Source organism: Rattus norvegicus, chromosome 10 (genome assembly GCF_021556685.1).
Source record: "Rattus norvegicus strain SHRSP/BbbUtx chromosome 10, alternate assembly SHRSP_T2T, whole genome shotgun sequence".
In the NCBI taxonomy this organism is placed as follows: domain Eukaryota; kingdom Metazoa; phylum Chordata; class Mammalia; order Rodentia; family Muridae; genus Rattus; species Rattus norvegicus.
In genome coordinates, this window is record NC_141543.1 from 112,491,903 (window position 1) to 112,507,500 (window position 15,598).

The 15,598-nt window shown below is 47.5% G+C and overlaps 1 protein-coding gene across 28 annotated transcripts in view; it reads right to left on the minus strand.

Annotated features, from left to right (window-relative positions):
- The window catches only part of Ccdc57 (coiled-coil domain containing 57), a 103,479-nt gene that overhangs the window by 40,830 nt on the left and 47,051 nt on the right, over nt 1-15,598 (minus strand). For 23 of the 28 annotated variants that reach the window (XR_015631071.1, XR_015631068.1, XR_015631070.1 and 20 more), the window contains 3 exon segments: nt 15,164-15,337; nt 10,340-10,553; nt 503-624 (listed from right to left, as the gene is read on the minus strand). Coding sequence is in view for 19 of the 28 variants with exons in the window: in XM_087574429.1 (XP_087430555.1) it covers nt 503-624; nt 10,340-10,553; nt 15,164-15,337 (510 nt within the window). In the remaining 9 variants the exon portion in view is untranslated. 28 annotated transcript variants of the gene reach the window in all.

Genomic DNA, 15,598 nt, shown 5'->3' on the forward strand with positions numbered 1-15,598 from the left:
AAAGTAAGCTAAGACAGATGCCCTGGAGCGACAGTTAGTTACCGGAGACTAGGAGCCGCCTGAGACAAACTCAGTTCTTCTGGAAGAGCAACAAGTACTCTTAGCTACTGAGTCATCTCTCCAGCTCCAAGATATTCTTATTAAAGATACAAATCTTAAAATTTATATTGGTAAAGATTAAAAATGTAATACCATATGGGCAGCGCTAGTAAACCATATGTATAATTAGTTACTTAAAGCCATAAACGAATTCAGGAGGCAGGCATGGTAGGGCACTTGTGTAATTCCTGCACTTAGGACCCAGGGTTCACACTAAGCTGCACTTCATAGTGAAGCTCTGTCTCCAAAACTCAAGACAAATTAAGAAGAAAGGCAAGAGTGAGCGTGGTGTGGCCAGCATCATGGTGGGCGCTGAAACAAGAGGTTCTTGTTGTCTTCTACTGAAAACTTATACTTGGGCACTTAGGAAATGGTAACATAGATTTCTAGGTGAAGAAGGTACCTGAGTTGTTGAATGGGGCTGCAATTGTCCCAAAGGTGGGCCACGATCCAAAGGTCTCTCAGGTACCTCCCGGGGATCCTGGGGCTCAGAGGTGGGAGGACCTGGGCAAGGAGTCAGTTTCCCTGGAAACAGAATCAGGAAAGGGTTGGTTTCCCTTGCACATCATAAAGGAGTTCTTGAACACAAGAACAGCAAGTTAAGCTGGGCAGTGGTAGCACACACCTTTGATTCCAGCACTTGGGAGGCAGAGTCAGTCAGAGGAGCTCCAGGCCAGCCTGGTCCACAGAGAGTTCCAGGACAGCCAGGCCTATGCAGAGAAACCCTGTCTCAAAAAAACAAGGTGGATGGGGAAGGGAGCAGGAACAGCAAACTATTTTTCAAAATCAAAGAAATTTTTACTTTAAAGAAGGAACTAGGTGACAGAGGTCAGGTGTGAATTGTGACACACCATCATCTCCTAGCAGAGCCCAGGGACACACAGCACTACTTCCCAGCAAACTCTAACCTATAACCCTAACCCTCAGACAGCTGCATGGACAGTAGAAGGAATGAACAGTCACTAACACAGGCCTCAGGCAGCTCATTAAGTAAGCATCTGCCTGTGCAGGACACACACACACACACACACACACACACACACACACCACACCATACCACACATATACCACACACACACACCCCACACCATACCACACATATACCACACATATACCACACACACACACACACCACACCATACCACACATATACCACACATATACCACACACACACACCCCCACACCATACCACACATATACCACACACACACCATACCACACATATACCACACACACACCATATCACACATATACCACACACACACACCCCACACCATACCACACATATACCACACACACACACCCCACACCATACCACACATATACCACACACACACACCCCACACCATACCACACATATACCACACATATACCACACACACACACCCCACACCATACCACACATATACCACACACACACACACACACCACACCATACCACACATATACCACACATATACCACACACACACCCCCCACACCATACCACACATATACCACACACACACCATACCACACATATACCACACACACACCATATCACACATATACCACACACACACACCCCACACCATACCACACATATACCACACACACACACCCCACACCATACCACACATATACCACACACACACACCCCACACCATACCACACATATACCACACATATACCACACACACACACCCCACACCATACCACACATATACCACACACACACACACACACCACACCATACCACACATATACCACACATATACCACACACACACCCCCCACACCATACCACACATATACCACACACACACCATACCACACATATACCACACACACACCATATCACACATATACCACACACACACACCCCACACCATACCACACATATACCACACACACACACCCCACACCATACCACACATATACCACACATATACCACACACACACACCCCACACCATACCACACATATACCACACACACACACACACACCACACCATACCAGACATATACCACACACACACACCACACATATACCACACACACACACACCCCACACCATACCACACATATACCACACATATACCACACACACACACACACCCCACACCATACCACACATATATCACACATATACCACACACACACACACCACACCATACCACACATATACCACACACACACACACACACACACCACACCATACCAGACATATACCACACACACACACCACACATATACCACACACACACACACCACACCATACCACACATATACCACACACACACACACACAACACCATACCACACATATACCACACACACACACCACACATATACCACACACACACACCCCACAACATACCACACATATACCACACACACACACACCACACCACACCACACATATACCACACACACACACACCACACCACACCACACATATACCACACACACACACACACACCATACCACACATATACCACACACACACACACACCACACATATACCACACACACCACACACACACACCACACACACACCACACATATTCCACACACACACCACACACACACACACACCACACGCATACATCTACACAGCACATACACTACACACATATCCCATATACAACACACACATTGAGTTTCTAATGCTCTGAATACTCCAATGCTCCAGAATGAGGCCAACCTGGATAACACAGCAAAGTCCCACTTTAAAAAGGGGTGGGGAGACAAATAACCCTATTAAAAAATGGGGTTCAGGGGTTGGGGATTTAGCTCAGTGGTAGAGCGCTTACCTAGGAAGCGCAAGGCCCTGGGTTCGGTCCCCAGCTCCGAAAAAAAGAACCAAAAAAAAATGGGGTTCAGAGCTAAACAAAGAATTCACAGCTGAGGAATGCCGAATGGCTGAGAAGCACCTAAAGAAATGTTCAACATCTTTAGTCATAGGAAAATGCAAATCAAAACAACCCTGAGATTCTACCTCACACCAGTGAGAATAGCTAAGATCAAAAACTCAGTTGACAGCAGATGCTGGCGAGGATGTGGAGAAAGAGGAACACTCCTCCATTGTTGGTGGGATTGCAGACTGGTACAACCATTCTGGAAATCAGTCTGGAGGTTCCTCAGAAAATTGGACATTTAACTACCTGAGGACCCAGCTATACCTCTCTTGGGCATATAACCAAAAGATGCCCCAACATATAACAAAGACACATGCTCCACTATGTTCATAGCAGCCTTGTTTATAATAGCCAGAAGCTGGAAAGAACCCAGATGCCCTTCAACGGAGGAATGGATACAGAAAATGTGGTACATCTATACAATGGAATACTACTCAGCTATCAAAAACAATGACTTTATGAAATTCATAGGCAAATGGATAGAACTGGAAAATATCATCCTGAGTGAGGTAACCCAATCACAGAAAAACACACATGGTATGCGCTCATTGATAAGTGGATATTAGCCCAAATGCTCGAATTACCCTAAATGCACAGAACACATGAAACTCAAGGATGACCAAAATGCGAATGCTTCACTCCTTCTTTAAAAGGGGAACAAGAGGGGTTGGGGATTTAGCTCAGTGGTAGAGCACTTGCCTAGGAAGCGCAAGGCCCTGGGTTCGGTCCCCAGCTCCGAAAAAAAGAACCAAAAAAAAAAAGGGGGGGGGGACAAGAATACCCTTGGGAAGGAATAGGAAGGCAAAGTTTAGAACAGAGGCAGAAGGAACACCCATTAAGAGCCTGCCCCACATGTGGCCCATACATATACAGCCACCCAATTAGACAAGATGGATGAAGCAAAGAAGTGCAGGCAGACAGGAGCTGGATGTAGATCTCTCCTTAGAGACACAGCCAGAACACAGCAAATAGAGAGGCGAATGCCAGCAGCAAACCACAGAACTGAGAACGGGACCCCCGTTGAAGGAATCAGAGAAAGAACTGGAAGAGCTTGAAGGGGATTGAGACCCCATATGAACAACAATGCCAAGCAACCAGAGCTTCCAGGGACTAAGCTTTCCACTACCCAAAGACTATACATGGACTGACCCTGGACTCCAACCTCATAGGTAGCAATGAATAGCCTAGTAAGAGCACCAGTGGAAGGGGAAGCCCTGGGTCCTGCCAAGACTGAACCCCCAGTGAACGTGATTGTTGGGGAGAGGGTGGTAATGGGGGGAGGATGGAGAGGATGGGAAGGGGAACACCCACATAGAAGGGGAGGGGAAGGGGTTGGGGGATGTTGACCTGGAAACTGGGAAAGGGAATAACAGTTGAAATGTAAATAAGAAATACACAATTTAATAAAGATGGAGGGAAAAAAAGAAAAAAAAAGGGTGGGGGATGAGATTGGAGAGATAGCTCAGCTGTTTGGAGGACTTGTTACTCTTAAGGAGGACCTGTGTTCAGTTGAAAGCACCCACACAGTGTTTCACAAACATCAAAAACTCTAGTTCCTGGAGATCTAACGCCTTCTTTTGATCTCCTCAGGCACCCAGATGCACATATGGTGTACAGACATACACATAGCCAAAACACTTACACATATAAAATTAAATAAACCTAAAATAAAAAAGTAAAAAGAGGGAAGGTGTAATAAATGCTTCTGTACTCTTTCACTTGAGGGATGGTCCTGAAATTAAGTAAGTATTCTCTCATTAACTTGACATGTTTTAAGTTGTTGTTTAAACAGGTCTAGTTCTGTAGACAGGGTGGCCTAGAACTGTCTGTCTCTTGTTTCAGTCTCCCAAGTGCTGAGACACCCAGTCTGACATAAAGAAGATGATGAAGATGATAATCCTGAGGTCACTGCAGCCCTGGCTTGTCTGGAACTATCTCTGTAGAGAACACACTGGCCTTAGACTCGCAGAGATCTGCCTGTCTTTGTCTCGAGTCCTGGGATTAAAAGGTGCTCGCATCATACCTGGTTTAGGATCGCTCACTTGTACAGTTGCAGAACACAGCCTTTGCAAAGAGGCATGAGTATCCTGTACAGACAAGGCCTGAAATAGTCTGGGACACTGTTTCCCACATTCTGCAGGAAAATGTTCTCTTTGCTAGGGACAGCACTCTTGCTTTCACTGGTAAGTCTGGGTGGCCAGTCAGTCAGGGAGCTTCTGTTTCAATCAGGTGTGGGTGGGAACTTTGGCTTGGTACACTCAATGGAGCACTTGGAGTGCATGGAATCAGTGTTCCCAGCTCTAGTTGAGAAGTAAAATGGAACGAGAAAGGAATTCATGTTGGACTGAGGACTGGGAGGTTTCCAATGGGTCACAACATGTCTTATTCCTCACTGTCCAATAAAGAACAAAATTTAAACCCAGGCTCACGTCCACACCTGCATGAGAGCCATGCTTTTTTCCTGGAATGATCTCCTAGCCATGGATATTGTCAAACACCGAAGCATGCTGGGTGAGCCATGATGAAGTGTAAAGTCTACACTCAGCACAAGAACAAACAGCAAAAGGACAGGGAGGCTCGGGTAGAAGGCAAAAATGGAAAGGTTCTAAGGCACCACAGCAGGCAACCTGAGGAACAGAAGCGAATTCAGAATGTGAGTGTGTTTTATAAAGGCGTTCAACAGCAGAGAATACAAAAACAGAAGCCAGCATATTAGATTAAAAAAAATAACCAAAAGGGATTTTGAAAATCTCTTCTAGATAACTCAAGGGTGAAGTATAACCCTGAGCCCACAAGAGTATGTGCCTTGAGATTAGTTATTTGGTAACTTTCCTGCATGTCTCTAGGACAAGTTTGAAGTCATAGTTGAGAGAATGAGAATTTACACCCTAAAACATGCAATGGCAAGCCAAGTGTGGCAGCGCATGCTTTTAATCTCAGTACTGGGGACAGAGGTAGGTGGATCCCTGAGTTTGAGGCTAGCCTGGTCTACAGAGCAAATTCCAGGACAGCCAGGACTACACAGAAACCCTGTTTAAAAAAACCAAAATGGGTTGGGGATTTAGCTCAGTGGTAGAGCACTTGCCTAGCAAGCGCAAGGCCCTGGGTTTGGTCCTTAGCTCCGAAAAACAAACAAACAAGCAAGCAAACAAACAAACCCAAAAAACAAAAACAAACAAACAAACAAAACCAAAACAGCAGAGACCATGCAATAGCTGAACATGGAGGACTCAAGTAAAATGTGAGACAATCAAGATACCAGGGAAGAGCAATCAAATCAACTCAAGAAAAGAAATAGAGAAGAGGTGCTAACCGATAGCCCCCAGGAACGAATCTAGCCACTTTTGAAGCCTCAGAAAAACAAAAGAAGAGGAACAAACACACGCATACACACACAGACACACCACACACACAACACTCACTCAACACCACACACACAACACTTACTCAACACAGACACACACAGAGACACAGACACAATACTCATACATACAGACACACAACACTCACCCACACAAACGCACACATTATATAATGGACACACACACACACTACACATACCACACACACACACACTACACATACCCCCCCCACACACACACACATCATGGTGATATACACAAGGCTGAGAAAGAAACAAGAAGTGGCATTTAAAGGAGTAACAGCTGGACTTTTTTTCATGTGTGTATCTGTTATTTACGTGTGTGGAAATGAATGCCTCTGTGTACATGTGAACTCTGAGACCCAAGGTTGATGTCAGAGATTGTTCTTGCTTGCTCTTCCACCTTTTTTTTTTTTTTTTTTGGTTCTTTTTTTTCGGAGCTGGGGACCGAACCCAGGGCCTTGCGCTTCCTAGGCAAGCGCTCTACCACTGAGCTAGATCCCCAACCCCACTCTTCCACCTTTTATTCCTTGAGGCAGCATCTTCCAGTCACACCCAGAGCTCACTGATATGTTAACTTCCCCAGCTGGCTTGTTCTGGGGATCCATGTCTCCAGCTACTACATCCACTCAATTTTGGGGACTCATCTTCCAGTCCTCACATCTACTCATCAATGCTTAACCATAGAGCCATCTTCCCAGTCCTTCTGGCTAGGTTTTCAGGACTATGAAAGACAAACCAATTACCCCATCTGGATACAACAACATAAAACAGGAAGGTGACAGAAGTGGCCACTGTGTACAGAACAGACCCCACCATGGAGCCGAGACCAGACTCTGGGTGACTGTTCAGGAGGTGACTTATCTATGGATTCAGCAGGCGGGAGGCTGAGGCAGAGGGGTTTTGATCCAGGCCAGCCTGGACTACACAGTGAGATAAGACCCTGTCTCAAAAGCAAACACACGCGTGAAGAGGTATAGCACCAGCTTAGCTACAGTTCTAGACAGCAGTTAAACTAAGAGACCCAAGGAAGCTTCTCTGCCCTCAAGCTCTGGCTAAAGGAACAGTAAAAGACAGCAAAAACAAAACAAAACAAAAAGAAGCACCACACCTCCACCTCAGAGGATGAAAAGCAAGGTACACCTCCTCTGAGGAGGCAGTTGCCTTTTGTGGAATTGAAAGAGGCCAAGTGTGGAGGAGGACTGCTTCCAGGGCCCAGGACAATGACATAGCAACAAGATACTGGCTTCATAACTGTATTCAACTGGTTTGTAAGGTGAAATTTTGTACTAAAGCCATTTCTTTATGATTAGTGATTTCTGCATCAGGTTTTTGTACGTGCATGTCACTGTAATTACCAGGGATGGACATCTGACAACCCGGGCACATACACTCAGAAGGAGACACCATCAGCTGTAGCCACAGGGAAAACCTGAGGCCCTCCGTTACCTGCTCTTTTAACTTTTTTGACTATGGCTGGTCTCGAACTCATGATCTTCCTGCCTGTGCCTTCTAAGTACTAGGATCATAGATGAGTATAACCGACTCCAGTATGGTAAGTTTTCCCTGAATCATTCATAGCTGAATCAATTTTCCTCAGCAGGACTGGGGATGTGGCTCAGTGGTAGAATATCTGACTGGAATGCAAGAAGCCGTGGGTTTGATACCTAGTATATAAATCAGAAGTATAATAATGTAGTAAAATGGGGAAATAATAAAACAATAAATGGGAGAAAACACTACAAAAATAAAGGATGTATGAAGTAAAACAATGAATGTTTTACCTATCGTGATTTTCTAATGGATTATTTTTATGGGCCTGTGGTCACAGCAGGATTCTAACCCTCTGTTGTGCAAGTCTCTTCCGGCATTCATAGCTCATGAAGAGTGCAGAGAGCAGTTTGTGGGAGACAGACAATAGGCTAGTGGCAGATGAGAGGAAACGCGGACACCATTACCAGGCCACGGGAAGAAGGAAGAAATCGATGTTGGTACGTGCTTGCCTAGCATGTATGAAGCCACTGTTCCATCTCTTCTGGGAATCAGCTTACTGATGACTCAAAATGTACAACATGCCCTGCTGGAAGGAAAAGCAAGCTATGTGCACACCGTGTACCTAAAAGTCTACGTCCATGAACCCTGGGTGAGGTGTGAGTGTAAGTGAACGTGGGGTACACATGGGTTGGTAGAGTGAATGCATACAGGACTGAAGGACGGAGGGGCCGGCGTCTTCCCCAAAGTGTAGACAAGCTCCAGTCACTCAGTTTTGTTTCCTTACAATTTTCGTTTTGCCTTGTACTTTTTCTTTTGTTTAAAAATGTAGACTTTTTTATTTGTTTTATGTGTATGAGTGGTTTGCCTGCATGTATGCACAGGCATGCCTGGTGCCTGTGGGGTCAGAGTAAGTGTTGAATCTCCTGGAATTAGAGGTATAGATAGTTGTGAGTCACCGAGTTGGGGCTAGAACTAAACCCAGGTTCTCTACAAGAGCAACCAGTACTCTTAAACCTGAGCCATTGCTTCAATCCCTGGATTTAGTTTGTCTCACTCCGTAGCACAGGCTGGTCTTGAAGTCAGTGTTCCTGCAGTAGTCTGTCTCCCTTGTGCTAGATTAAAACATTAGCAATGCACCTTAGTTGGTACAGTGCTTGCCTAACATGTATGATCCCCGAGTTTGATCCTCAGCCCCATTGAAAATCGAGTATGTTTTTTTTTTTTTTTTTTTTGGTTCTTTTTTTTCGGAGCTGGGGACCGAACCCAGGGCCTTGCGCTTCCTAGGTAAGCGCTCTACCACTGTGCTAAATCCCCAGCCCCGAAAATCGAGTATGTTAATGCAAGCCTGTAACCCCAGTTCTGGCAGGGGGGCCAGGAGGATCAACTCATTCCTGACTGTACAAGGAATTCTTCTGAGGCCAACCTGAGCTACATGAGACTTTGTCTAAAAACAAAAGCCAGGGTCCTGGGGAGATGGCTCAGGGGTTAAGAGAACTGGCTTCTCTTCCATAGGACCCAGGTTCAAGTCCCAGCACCCACATGGCAGCTCACAACTGTTTGTCTGTAACTCCAGTTCTGGGGAATCTGGCACCTTACACAGACATATGTGTAGACAAAATACCAATGCACAATGTTAGATGTTGTAGAAAGTAAGAGGCAAGAACAGATGCTGGGTTCTGATTTGGGGAAGAGGTAGCATCAGACAGAGGGATGTGTAGGAGGGAAAGGTGGCCTGCAGAAGTATGATCTATTTATGGACCTCTTCCTTCTCCTTTACATTTCCAGTGCTCTACTTCTTGGCTGGTCTTGGCCTGGACACTATCTGTAGTGGGCCTTGGGACCTGAACTTCAAGTTCTCCCAACCACTGAGCTACCTCTCCAGCCTTGTTTGTTTTTAAGATAAGGTCTTCTATAGCTCAGGCTGGCCTGGAGCTTGTGGGGATCCTTCTGCCTTAGCTTCCTGAGTGCTGGGGTTACAGGCAGGGCCTACTATATTCATCTGTCTTGCATTAAAGAACAAACAAACAAACAATCCTGGGACTCAAGAACCACTTGCTTCTTGTGGGAAACCAACTGAATATCAGCAGACAATGCTGCACTATTGAGGACACCTACAGTGGACTGGCCTGAGACTGCCCTTCTGCTTGCCTCACAGGGCCTCAACTGCTACACAGCTATTTCTTCCAGATGTGGCCAGAAGAGTGGGTCAAGGGACACCCAGTGCTGAGATGAAGCCCTGCTCTGTGCCTAAGGCATCTGGTTGGCTCCATTCCACCACCAGTGGCCTCTGTCCTCCAGCCTCCCTGGGAAGCCAGCCTGCAGCCCTCCCTCTGGCCCCAGGCTTGTAGCAAGCAAGCCAGAAAGCTTTTTCCCTTGGCCTCCTGTGGCAGAACCATGGCACCACCTTCCCTCCCCATTGGCGTGACCCCAACTGGCCTGGCTTACCATCCTGCTCCAAACACTTACCTTTCGCGTGGCCCTGCTCAGCTCGGAGTCTATTTCCCATTTCTAGGAGCTGCTCCCTCTCTAGGAGGAGGTTGAGTATCTTCCTAGCTGCGTCCTTTAATTTTCTTTGCAGATGGGACACAGATGTGGTCTGTGGAGGCTGTGCCCCTTCCTGGAGGAAAGTGGGGGACTCCGTCTGGTCTTCCATGCCCATAGGGTGCCAGTCTGCCAGACCCTATACACAAAACCCAACCAGGAGATAGCCATGTTAAGACACTCGAGAAGGCCTGCTGGAGGAGATCATGAGGGCTGAGGGTTGGTGGGACAGCCTAATGCACGGCCTACTGAGGTGCTCACTTGCCCTCTTACAATCACCATGGCTGGCTGGCTCACTGGTGATATCCTTCCAAAAGAAAAGAGAGACTATTTCCCCATGCTTTAGCTGAGCTGGTGAGCTACTTCTTTCCCAGGAGAGAGAGAGAGAGAGAGAGAGAGAGAGAGAGAGAGAGAGAGAGAGAGAGAGTGAGTGAGTGTCTGTGTCTGTGTGTCTGTGTGTCTGTGTGTCTGTGTGCGTGTGCATGTGTATGGTTTGCATAGTTCTCAGTCTCTCCACTCCTGTTCCCATCACCCAGAGCACCCATAAGCTCCTGCTGAGAGTCTAGGTGGGGTGTCTTCCAAATGGAGACAATGAGAACTTATACTCAACCATTAGAAGCTCCCTGAGGGCCTGTATGGACTCTGTTCTGGAAGAAAGTAGAATGGCCTCTCATTAGCCTCCAGCAACACCCTAGACCTGGGAACCTTGAACCCTGTGTGAAAACAGGGCCCTGTGGCCAAGACACTTCTCACTGCTATGGCCCCACTCTGCTTTTGCCCTCTGCCCTGTGCTGGCTGGATGCCCCCCTATGTCCTCGTTTGCTGCACAAGGGTCAGGCATGCTTTTCCTTCTCTTCTTTCAACCCCCTTCTGCTCACCCCTTCTATCTGCCTGTCCCCTTACCACCCTGTGGGTTAGCTATGGTCACCTTTCCCTGAGAAAGTACATGAGACTACTGGGGAGATGGGGCACTGTGCCAGGGTCAAGCAGACATGAACCCTGGGGAAGCACCACGTGCCCCTCCTTCAGCCCAACCTGGAGTTGGGGGCCAAACCACACAATGCAGAAATATAGTATGTGAAGAGGAGAGGGTATAGGAGAGACCGGGTTCTGGCAAGACCTGCTGATTCCTGATAGTTATAAGAAACCATGACAATCTGTTACTATTCTGGGTGCTTGAGTTCCAGGCCCTGGAACATCCTGCATGCCCTGCTCTGTCTTCCTGGTCCTTGCCAGTGCTGGCAGGTGCTTGTGCCCTCTGGGTGCTACTGTTCCACAGGTAGCCTGAAGTGTGTGGGTGATTGCACTGCATCCAGGTGCTTTTGGCAAATGCTGCAGGACACAAGGGACTGAAGGGCTCACAGAAAGGCATAGCAGAGGTAGGAACTCTGGGTCTGAGAAGGTCCTATGGCAAGCTATGACCAAGCTAGGCCAGTGCTCAATGCTCCCAGGGAGTGTTGTTACAAGCCCAAACACTCCAAATCTCAATGCATTTCCAGCATATGTAGTTTGTTCTGAGTCTCTCCTCAGATGTGGCCTTCAGAATACAAAGGAACTCAGGTCCTAGGAAAGGCAGGTTGACCTGGAAGAAAGGAGGACAGGGCTAGCCTAGTGCAAGATCCCTATGGCTTCAAATCATCTCTCTAAACAGGACCTTTGTGTGTGGGTTAAGAAGGGCCCAGTGTGGCTTTGTTCCTGATGGGACACTGGCCTCAAGGATATGGAATGATTTCCTTGGGCTCAGCTATTAAAAATTTTCATCTGGTTAAAGTGTTCTGAGAAGTCTTTCCCCTGAGTAAAGATTTTACAACGAGACATATTCAGAGATGACTGTGGTCTACCGGCACTTGAATAAACACTGTGGCAACCCACTTCCACCATCTTGGAATGGTAGCATGTCTGGAGAGTAAGGAAATCTGCAGAAATGTTTTGATGAGATTCACTGGGTCCAGACCAGAGTCCTGCAGAGGAACTTGCTCTGTAAATCAGACTGGATCCACCCACCTCTACTGGGATTAAAGGCGTATGCCACCACCACCTGGCTTAAGCCGGCCTCTGACAGAAGCTGAAAGGATCTTTGGAGGGGCCATCTTAGACTCCTGTCTTGGGAACTGCCATTTCCAAGCTTGGCTGCCCACCTCTCTCCACATAAACTTCTTCCTGAAACACTGAAGAATGGATGGGAGACTGTGCCTTTATACCTAGAAGTTCTGCACTCCCCACAAAGGACAGTGGCACACTATTGATCCTGGCCTCCTGACCATACTCTTCCAAATTGAGATTCCTTTCCAAAGTTTGGGACCCCCATAGTATGAATGTGCCTAAAGCTAAAAGGTTCTTCAGTCTTTATCTGAGAGGGTTGGTTGCTTGGTGTTTTGTTTTGTTTGAGACAGGGTCTCTATGTATGGGGATGGCTGCACTGGAACTCATTCTATAGAGCGCGCTGACCTCAAACTCAGAAATCTCCCGAGTGCTGGGATTAAAGGTATGTGCCACCACAAAGCAGCATACTTTGTATTTTATGACAGTGACATCCTCAAGTGTCCTGAGAGGCTAATCTGTGGATGCCCTTCCACCGGTTCTGTGTGAAGTAATCTCTTACTTAGGTTCAGGTTTCATGCTTTGGCAGAATTCCAGAGTCTTGGGAACGTTCCGCTTAGGCACAGATGCTGGTGTCCTGGTGCTGGAGAAGCTGGTCAAGCTGCTGTCCCTAGCTTTCTCCAATGAAAGGACTTTTCACCTTCTGGTCAAGGTCAACTGAGGGTGGGAGACACACTAGGTGACTGGAAATTAGGGCACCTCAGTTCTCACTAAGCTTCTGCCTTGAGTTCCACATCTACATTCAACTGCCTTGTCTGTCATGCTTACTCACTACTGCTTGATGTAGAAGTCGTGTGACTTTTTACTATGCCTGTCTGGGGTGCTGTGCAGGTCACTGAATATGTTTTATGGAGAAGAACTTGTAGAAGTGGGCCTGCTCCTTCTACCACAGGGGTGCAGAGACTGAACTTGGTCCTCAGGCTTCCAGCAAGTACCTTTGCCTGCTGGGACACCTTGCTAGCTTCCATTTCTTCCTGTGTCTGTTCACTTGGCCCATGTCACTTCAGGATTTCCTATGAACTTGGTGGACTGTAATCTCTCCTGGCTGAGGTGGCCAGTTGGAGTCGTTCCCAGATGGCATCTGTACGATCCTAACATATCCATTTGGAACTCGCATTGTTCAAGGAGTGCTGATGCTAGAAATGGAGCAAGAGAGTCTGGAGCAACCTCTGGAGCAACAGGTGCTGGTGGCTGCAAGGCCCTCAGGACAGTGAGGAACAGGCACACATATGTCTCATCCACTTCTCTACATATCAGTAAAGACAGCTGAGGTCTCTGACCATGCTCCTTGGAAGCACTGATTTCCAGGCCTGGGCATCTAACACTTGGTCCATTTGGGGGATATGCTGCTGGGCAGTGGGTGTCACTCTTGGGGCCTTGTCCAGCAGGGGGGCTGGGCACTCATGCTTCTGGAGCTTTACCCTGGCAATGACCTCATAGTGTGTCAAAATCATAGCTACTAAGACCCAGCAGGAACAAGGGTACCCAATAACTATTTAAAAACTATTTTTACTGTGTGACCCGATAAATGTGACTGTTAAAGCCTATGCCTCCTGCTTCAACCTAGTCTACCACTATTTAAAATCCAGTGTATGTATGATCTGCCCACTTCCCCTGGACTGCTGGTTTGTGGGAAGATCTGAAAGCCAGGGAGACCTGGGCGCAGGAACCCTTGGGGATGAATACTGCTTGATACTTCAGTATTGGCCAGTTCAGTCATTTGCTGAAGCCTCAACCTCCCTCAGCCCCCATCCCTGCCCTGTTTCTCTTCTGCTTGTTCTTAGACATATCCTCTGCCAGAGGCATGGCCTGTGTTCCTGTTCTTATAATATGGTGCCATATGAGCACACACTGTCTTAAACATCTCAGGTGAGTGCCTGTGACCTCTGGTGATTAATAGGTCACCGTCAGCAACCACAAGCGGCCACTGTAGGTCAGCACAGGTAGCCAAAGGTGAGCATAAGTCACCACTGTCACTGCAGGTCAACTGGCAGGGAGTCATAGCTCAGGTCACTCACTGTAGGCCACAGCAGGTCCGTGCAGAGGGAGAAGGTCATCATAAGTGGGTACATACCACCCCAGGTCACTGAAGGATGGGTAAAGCCTCAGGGCACAGCAGCGGTAGGACTGTCACCTTTCCTACCCATGGTTCCAATGGGGCCTCAGGTGGGAAGAAAGGGTCAAGTCTCACAGCTGAAGTTCTGGCCCTTTTTGTAGATTAGGCTCTGCTATGGGATTCAGTGGGTACTCAGTCCATTAGGCAACGTCCTAGCCACAGTGGTGACCAGATATTAAGGACTGTGGCCCCTCCTCTCATAGGCAGGCCAGGTCAGGTCACACAGTGCCTTCTTAGCCATCAGTCCGGGCCTGTCTATGAAGAGTTATGCATTCTTTGCAATGTGTTTCCTAAGGAAGGCTTTTCAATCAAGGAGGGCATGAGCTCCATTCTAGCAATAGTAATAGCCAGCCAAAGAAAGAACAAGAGGCCTGAGCAAGCTCACAGAGGAAAACAGTGGAGGAAGGGAGAGGCAGTGTCTGAGGAGATCAGGAATCTATCCATGTGCCAGCAAACATGTTTTCCTTCAGCAGTAGAAGCTGACAGGCCAGGCTGTGAGAATATGGTGGCAGTCGTACATATCTAGCACCTACCTCTCTCTGTAACTGCTTGATATATGAAGGCTCTCCTTGGGGTTGTGTCATCTTGAGATGCTTCCTTAGCTCAGCCACCTGCTTCTGCAGCTCTAAAACCTCCAGGTGTACCTGGTCCACTTCACTGGGGATCTCCTGTTGGACAGCGACCAGCTCCAGGGGTTTCTGTCTTAGCTAGGCAATCAGTTCAAGAAGGCAGTGTTAATGTTAGGGAAAGGCAGTGGGGACTGTCCTAGAAAGGATGGGAGCATGAGTGCAAGGATTGCAGCAGGTCACGTGGCCAGTTCCACCTCTGGCTGTACATGATGATCTGCAAAGCTGCCCCGTGCACTCCACATCTGTACAGCCCACACTAACTGCCCAAGCTCACCCCATGTACCCCACATCTGTACAGTCCATCATGATGATCTGCAAAGCTGCCCCATGTACCCCACA